The 8,910-nt window shown below is 44.0% G+C and overlaps 1 protein-coding gene across 2 annotated transcripts in view; it reads right to left on the reverse strand.

Annotated features, from left to right (window-relative positions):
• The window catches only part of VCL (vinculin), a 98,137-nt gene extending 89,721 nt beyond the window's left edge, over positions 1-8,416 (reverse strand). For both annotated transcript variants that reach the window (XM_059900071.1, XM_059900070.1), the window contains exon 1: positions 8,132-8,416. In XM_059900071.1, the coding sequence (XP_059756054.1) occupies positions 8,132-8,299 (168 nt within the window). In that variant the 5' untranslated portion in view covers positions 8,300-8,416. The remainder of the gene's footprint in view (positions 1-8,131) is intronic.
• Positions 8,417-8,910: the final 494 nt, after the last annotated feature.

Here is an 8,910-nt window from a genome sequence, read left to right on the forward strand (position 1 = left end):
GGAACAGAAAGACAGATGAAAGCCTGCAATGGGAGGTCCTTCCTCCCATATACCAACTTTTGTCTCTGGGTGTTTCAGAGTCTTATTACAGATTTGAACTTTACTCCTTAAATTTCACTCTGAAGTATTTATACTACATAGCACTGAAGGCTGTTGGAGCTTAAAAAAGCCAAAGCTGAAATTTGTTTTCTTCTTTTAGTCCTGTCTATATGGGAAGGTTTAAGAGCAGACTGGCCTGAAAGCAACATCAACTAATAGAATGGCCCTTTTTCAGCAACAGTCCTGAGCACAGAGCATTATCCTAGAGAGAAACCTTGCTGGGATACCAGCTAATCTCTGATATTCACTCTTTAAGGACTGCTACTTCTTTTGATACTGCTCTAATGCTGGTTTATTATGTAAAAAGTATACCCCACTGTCATGACCATGACATAAGGTTCAACGAAAAGGTTGGGCCTGGATCAGCCAAAAAACAAAAAAGCAGCAGATCAACTTTCTGATATCTTTTGTCTCCTGCCATATGGTTCAAGGAAATAAAGATCTCTTAATGAGGAATTCATGACTCAGTATGATACTACACTGTAACCAGCAGAGTTCCAAATAATATATCAACACCTGGTCTAAATTGTTATGTTTTAAAAAGACAAAAAGAATGCAAAATCCCAATGCCACTTTCAGATAGGAGGCAACATATTCTCACATTATGAATTTAGTAAGTGGCCTGCATAGTTGAAATGACTCTGAAACAGAGAACCACAACCCAAAATAGCCTGAACACTTTTGTTATCTCAAACAATGGGCAGTTAGCCATTCATTCCTCCCTCTTAGTATATATTCTACTTGTTTCAGACAAGGCCCATTATAAATTTGAAGAGACTGTTCAAATTCAGCTATACCAGATGTCTGAAAGCTGGGGATGGAAAATTGTAACTGCACAAAAATTCCTATTACAATATTTTGTGCATAAAAAAATGAATGATGGGCTTCCCTGGTGGCGCAGTGGTTAAGAATCCGCCTGCCAGTGCAGGGGACACGGGTTTGAGCCCTGGTCTGGGAAGATCCCACATACTGTGGAGCAACTAAGCCCGTGCGCCACAACTACTGAGCCTGCACTTTAGAGCCTGCAAGCCACAACTACTGAGCCCACATGCCACAACTACTGAAGCCCGCGCACCTAGAGCCCGTGCTCTGCAACAACAGAAGCCACTGCAATGAGAAGCCTGCGCACCTCAACAAGGAGTAGCCCCTGCTCACGCAACTAGAGAAAGCCGGCCCGCAGCAACGAAGACCCAACGCAGCCAAAAATAAATAAATTTATTTTTTTAAAAATGAATGCCATATATATATATATATACACACACACACATATATATATATAGTTAGTTCGTTTAAAAAAAAAGTTATATTGCACACCTATGACCAGCCTGACATTGAAAGGGGCAAACACAACAGACACGGCCCCTACCACTGAGAAACTTACAACCCAATGAAGACAAACACTGACCAAGTATAATGACTGTCACAAGCGAAAAAAATACATGCTATGCTGGACTTTAGACTGTGGATAATTAAGATATTCCCATCCTACCCTCTTTCTAGGTGTGCCAGTAAAAGACCAGGAAGTTGTCAGAAAGCTTTTAAAATAATGACCCTCTCAGTTGTGATACATATAAAACATATTTTATATATACATATACACAAACACACACATATATGTATATATATATATATATATATATATATATATATATATATATATGACTGGTAACTAAGTATATAAAATAACCAGACTCCTTTTTTAACCAATATACCAGAAATATTAAAATCCAAATAAGTCCCATCTCCATAAAAACAGTTGCCTTAATGCTGCCCTTACTCCTGACTATAGCAGAAGGAGTCAACTTATGATACTGTGGTTGATACCACAAAACTTTTACTCTAACTTTTATTTTGTCCATAAAATATAAAATAACTTTTATTTTGTCCATTGTTATACCAGTGCTATTTATAAAATAGCTTTAGAGAAGCCCAACTTTCCACCGTGTCAATATATATAAACAAATATTTAAATTGGGGCTCCATTAAAATTATAAACATAGTTGTAGAAACATACAATCTCCAAAACTCTTCCATTCCCTTTATTTATTATTTATTTTTGGCTGTGTTGGGTCTTCGTTTCTGTGCGTGAGCTTTCTCAAGTTGTGGCAAGTGGGGGCCACTCTTCATCGCGGTGCGCGGGCCTCTCACTGTTGCGGCCTCCCGTTGCGGAGCACAATATCCAGATGCGCAGGCATCAGTAGTTGTGGCTCACGGGCTTAGTTGCTCCGCGGTACGTGGGATCTTCCCAGACCAGGGCTCGAACCCGTGTCCCCTGCATTGGCAGGCAGATTCTCAACCACTGCGCCACCAGGGAAGCCCTTCCATTCTCTTGATCATGAGTAAATGCTAAGTCCTACTTGTATATCTCTTTTGATCTAGAGACAAAGTGTTTCAAATGAAACTTCACGATTCCCCAAAGAATCCACAAACCTACTATAAATACTATTTAAATACAGAAATCCTACAAACTTACTTTAATACTATTTAGTTCTCATAGACTTCAAGCTAAGCAGCCATAAATACTAGAAAAGCCTTTACGTGTTTGGCAGACATAAATACTTTTGTGTTATCTGTATCTATTTTTTTTTTTAATGCTGCAAAATTGAATGTCACTGTGAAACAGAACACTACCTTCACATCATTTTTTTTAATATAGGCCCTTCACACAGGCCATGCCAAAGCCAGCCTTTAAACAGATAATCTTGCCAAGCCCAGGACAAATGGAAACTCTTTGACTAACAACATTCTCGTTGCTTCTGATTCAAGCTAGAAAACTTCTAGTGATATTTAACAACTTTGTTCTAAGTGGACACAGAATGGTGGAGTGAAAAGAGCAGAGGGTCCAGAGTAAGAGAAACAGAGTTCAAGTCCAAGCTCCACCACTAACTAGCTGTGCCACTGTGGGCAGGTTACTTAACTTCCCTGATCTACAGTATCTTCATCTGTAAAATTCAGACCATAGCAATACCTACCTTAAAGGACTGCTATGAGATTATACATATGAAAGCATTTTATAAACCATAAAGAATTATACATTCTTATTATTCACCTTATTAATTTTTTCCTTAATATAGGAATTTATATGTTCATTTTAAAAATTGGAAAATACAGAATACGAAGAAGAAAATCACTCACAGGCCTGTCACCCAAACACTGTTATTTATTTTAACTGAAATAAGTCCAACATCAACCAAAAGAAATTAAAGTAGGAATAATTTCAGATGTTAATATAGACAATTTATAAACGACAAAATTGATTTCTTTTTAAGAGCAGAACAGTCTTTCCCATCTATCAGTTTAAAGACAATGCTGCTATTTGTCCCAGAGCTGGTCCCAACAGGGTATGATATATGGGTGAGGCTCATAAAAGTAAAGGCCACAAAAACGTCCGAAATAAATATTTCATGAGCCCCAGGAGTAGTTACAACACATGCCCTCAGATGCAATGGAGAAGCAAAGTGTATGAACCCCCATTAATAAAACTGGCACGACTATATGGTCACAAAGACTGTCAGATTTCTATGGGCCACTTCAATGGGAAAAAAGAAAAATTTATATACCATGCTACAAGACAGACAGTCTAAGACTTCTGAATTTTTCACACTGCTGACTGAATCCCATCCTTGGAACCTGTACCCCTCCTCTATTTTTCCTTTCCTATCCATCTTTCTCCTAGGCCCCCACCTTGTTTTGTGACTGCATTAGAATCATTCTCTGTGTTTAAAATGGCCTTATTTTATACAATGGAATATTATTCATCAACAAAAAGGAATGAATTTCTGACACATACTACACCACAGATGAACCTTGAAAACATTATGCTAAGTGAAAAGTCCTACACAAAAGGCCACATATTTTCTGATTCCATTTATATGAAATGTCCAGAAAGGGCAAATCCACAAAGACAGAAAGCAGACTGGTGGTTGCCTAGGGCTGGGGTGCTGGGGGATGGGAGAGAATCAGTGATTGTAATGGGTATGAAGTTCCTTTTTGAGGGAACTGTCCTAAAATTAGACTGTAGTGATGTTGTGCAATTCTGTAAATACACTAAAAAAAAAAAAAAAAAACACTGAACTGAGTGTTTAAATGAGTGAATTGTATGGTATGTGAATTACATAACAAAGCTGTTTTTTAAAAAATCGTCTTATTCAGTTGAAAAAAGGACATGTAAATAATCCCATCCTACCCTCTCCCTAAGGGTAGAGTAAAAGTGATGACTCAATTGTGATGATATATATATAAAGTGACCAGACTACTTTTGTTTAACAAATACACATGAAAAATTACAAATCCAAATGAGTCTTGCTTAATAATTTCCTAAGTCAAAACTTGGTCCTCAGATTCTCCATAATTCTATGCCTTTGTTTAGGTATTCTTTCCACTTGTAATGCCTTTCTTACCATGTCTTTAAAAGTTCCAATCCCACCTTCTTTAAGGCCAGCTCAGAGGTTACCTCCTCCATGAAGCCTTCCCCATGCTCTCAAGAAGAGTAACCTTACCTTCCTCTGAACTTCTATGATACTTCACTTCCTCCGGGCCACTTAGGACCTTCAATCCAGTATTATACTTATTCTGCCCAATATCATACTTATCACTTTGATGTTAGAAGGGGGGTGTCTCAATAAATACCTACCTGATAAGTGGGATGACTATAGCTTAACAATTCAGAATTTCATCATCACCTGGTAAATTTTAATTTTGGAAATATCCAAAAGTCACTTTAGACTCAAGAATGGTACATAAAGTAGTAGGGTTAAGAAATGCCCACTTCAGACAAAATTTTCTTGACCAAAATAAAACAAATTAACTTGACATATGTATGTAAATAATCAGTAAGAAATTCCCAAAGAGAAGCACTGGAATAAGGATATAGCCTCCCAAGGTAACTGAAAGAAACCTGAATTGTATAAATTCCAGAATATTTGTTCAAAAATCAGATTCATTAATTTATAGTAGCACCGTGTGTTTTTTTCCTGAGAGTTCTATTATCAAGCTCTACTAATTCTTCTACTGTATTTCTAATTTTTTTTTTTTTTTGAATTTTTTATTTTATTTATTTATTTTATTTTTGGCTGTGTTGGGTCTTCGTTTCTGTGCGAGGGCTTTCTCCAGTTGCGGCAAGCGGGGGCCACTCTTCATCGCGGTGAGCGGGCCTCTCACTGTGGCGGCCTCTCTTGTTGCGGAGCACAGGCTCCAGACGCGCAGGCTCAGTAGTTGTGGCCCACGGGCCCAGTTGCTCCGCGGCATGTGGGACCTCCCCAGACCAGGGCTCGAACCCGTGTCCCCTGCACTGGCAGGCGGACTCTCAACCACTGCGCCACCAGGGAAGCCCTCTAATATGGTTTTAATTCCTGCTCCATTTTCCCTGCCACACCCAAAGTCCAGGCCCTCATTTTCCTCATGACCAACCAATTTTAAAAGTCTCCTAATTTATCTTCCTTCCCATAGTTCCTTCTTTCCTTCAAAGATATCAAGCCATCCCATGTGCCAATGTTGAGGGTAGGAACAGGGAAGCACATACCTATCATATGAGGCCTGTTCTCCAGACACAGTCTAGTTGGGAATTTGATACATGTACACAATTCATCACAATATTCAGCAGCATATAGACAGGGCCACAACCGACACCCAGGATTCCAAGCAATGGGTAGGTCCTCGGGCCTCCCCAGAACACAATCTATACAGTCTCCCTCACACACTGTCCTCATCCTATCCCTTCCATTCTCTTTGTTCGTCTTATTGGACTTCTGTTAAAGTGCCCATATGGCATGCACCAATTTCATCTCCAGTTTCTCTCCAACTTGCCTCCTGAGCTAAGCAAGACAATCTACTTGCTGTAATCTGGAAGTCACCTATTCACAAGTACCTTTGTTCATGATTAACTACTTATCAACACAACCCTCCCCACTTTCTCTCTGCTAACTCCTATCTACCACCAATCTCAAGTCCCTTCTTTTGTAATGTATTGGGAAGTTTGCAATTACATGTAATTTTGTTTTCAGCTTATCAATGGCCTCATTTTTTTGGTATTTGTCTCACAGTATCTATTAGTGTTTCTTAACTAAGGGACTATATCAAAGCCACCTATGGAGCTTCTCAAAAACACAAAGGCCTTGACCTGACCCCCTAAAGAGCTCCTCAGTAAGTCTGGGGTGGGAGCTGGACATCTTTATTTCTAAAAAGCCCCACTGGTGATTCTGATACACATCTCAACCTAAGAACCACTGATTTATTAAAATGCTCCCTATATAGCAGACATTCAATTCTTATTAATTCATGCATTGAAGCTCATAAATAACTTTTTTCTAAATAGCCTAACCAGATATCAGCCCCTAGACTATACACTAGCTGTGTTCCAAGTGCAACATGTGGTTTTAAGATTTCATTTCCTGAAGTACTCCTTGGAGGGACACTATTACCTTGTCTCTTTACATTGTTTCCTATTTGTTGAGAAATGGAGGCCTGGAATGCAGCCATGTTAGACAACACTACATAAGAATGTACTCCGGAGTCTTAGATTAAAATTAGTTATAAAAAGAACAAGAACAGTGTAGAACTAAACGTTTTGAATGAATTCAGTATTCTTCCTGAATACAGTCTAACTAAATCTACACACAAGGCAGATGGGGAATTTGGTCAGTAGCGTTCTCCTAGTTACCAGTCTCCTGAACTGACTCCTGAACTGGGCCCCTGAAGACTGAGGAAGACTTTGAGCAGCTGAAGTGCGCTTAAGTGCTCTAATCAGATAAGGAACCCAAGCCCCACCCAGACCCACAGTTGCCTACCAGCCTCCTAACTACCCTGGAACACACTCGTTACACAGCTCAGTGGGGAAGCCGTATAAAATTTTTCCAAACTTGTTTCTCACAGGCAGCAGCAGTCTGCGTCACCCACCCAGGGTGGGAAAGAAAAGTGTGGTATTAGCCAGCGGAGTGTTAGGAGACTGGTCACAGCACCTCTTTTCCCCTTTCAGAAGTGGACTCCGCCTCCTCCAGGAATCACCTCAGTTATTAGTCACAGCTGTGGGCTACAGGGGTCTGCATAGCCACTTCGCCATCTAGGAAAGTTGTGGCTCGGGGAGGAGACGCCCCGTTCTTTTCTCTGGCAGGGGCCGCAGATCCCAGATTCCACAGGCCTCTCCCAGCAGCTCCATCTTGCTTCCTGCCAGGAGGAGGGGCCGACGAGGAGGGCCCCCGAGTCTGGAAAGGCCCCAGTGGGAGGAAGCCGTTTGACAGCAGGTAAAGCCAGGTGGAAATCTCCACGGGAGTTGGAGGGGGAGGAGGGGGAGGAAAGGCAACAGGGTTAAGCGAAAGGGGAAAAGGGATTCATAGTCATGAATTACTGCATAAAGAGATCACCCGGTGTTTGTGGGTGCCAGAGGTGTGAGCAGAAGTAGAATGCCCGGGAAAGGAGGAGACAGGAGGGACGAGTGGCCACTAAGACAAGTGGACAGAAGGGTCGGACGCGGGGAGCTCTGGGGAGGGCTCAGAGGTAGGTGAGGCGGGTTTCAAGGTGAGGGGCAGAAGTATTAGAAAGGAGAACAACGTGGCTCAAATAAGAATCCCTGGAAGGAAAGGCAGGGAATCAGCAGAGGAGCCCGCCAGCCCAGAGGCCAGACTGGGGAGGCCTAAAAAGGAGCTGAAAGCAAGGCTGTCAACGGGAGGGGCGACAGCCTGCTGAGGCAAAGGGGCTATCAGATATCCTAACGCCTATCATTTATTGAGCGCTTACTATGGGTCATAAGCTGCGCTAGCCACTTTATAAATACCACCTCGCTGAATCTTCACAACAAACCCGCAAGGCAGGCATTATTATGATTGCCCCCATTTTATAGAGGAGGAAACTGAAACCCAGAGAGGCTCGGGGGCTTGCTCAAGGTCACAACGCGGGGGCGTCAGGATTCAAACCCGAGGCGGTCTGGCTCCCGAGCCCACCGGCAAAGCCACAGGCAGCGCAGGGGAGCCGCGAGGCGAGCCGGAACCCCAGGGACGTCTCCCGCCCCCGTTCCCCATCCCAGGCCCAGCGCGCTCACCCGAACGAGGTTACTGACGGCCGCCTGCACGGCGGCCACAGGCGCAGTGAGGTCAGGGATGGCTTTGCCGTCCACCTCGCCTTCCTCGTGCATGATCACCAGGTGCGAGATCTGCTGCGCCACCGGCTCCAGAATGCTCTCAATCGTGCGCGTATGAAACACCGGCATCGCGGCGGCGAGCGGGGCGGCGAACCGCGGGCTACAGAGAACTGAGAACGGCGGGGCCGGGAATCCGCGGAGAGACGGACTCTGAGCAGCGACTACGGAGTCCGGGCTTCCCTCGGCGTAACCAGCCTCGCGGGCGCCCCGCCCCCTCTCGTCACCGCGCCCAATGGCAGCGCCGCTCAGACCCGGGCCTCCACTCCTATTGGCCCCGCTTTGAGATGCTCCGCCCACGCAACCGCGCCGCCAAGGCCCCGCCCCGCCCCCATTCCCAAGGGAGGGGCCTGGGATTGGGGCTGAGCCGCGGGTTTTGCGACCGGATTCCCGAGCCCTAACGCCGGGCGCTCCTTATAAGGGCATGGTGGGAGCGGAGCGTGCGGCTGGAGTCGGGGCCCCGCCCCCCAGGGCCGCCTCCAGTGTTGGCTCTGCAGAGCTCCGCCCCTCTGCAGAATCACCTCAGCGGGGCGGGGTCTCCTCACCTCAGACGGCGCTGGAGTCTGAAGAGACCAGGGAGCTGTAAGTCTTCACCCTGCTCCCCAACTTTTCCCTTCACACGACGCCCTCAAAATACACTTTCCATTTCCTCTCAGTAATACATTCAAACACAGAAGTGCACA

This window comes from Balaenoptera ricei, chromosome 16, assembly GCF_028023285.1.
Source record: "Balaenoptera ricei isolate mBalRic1 chromosome 16, mBalRic1.hap2, whole genome shotgun sequence".
NCBI lineage: Eukaryota > Metazoa > Chordata > Mammalia > Artiodactyla > Balaenopteridae > Balaenoptera > Balaenoptera ricei.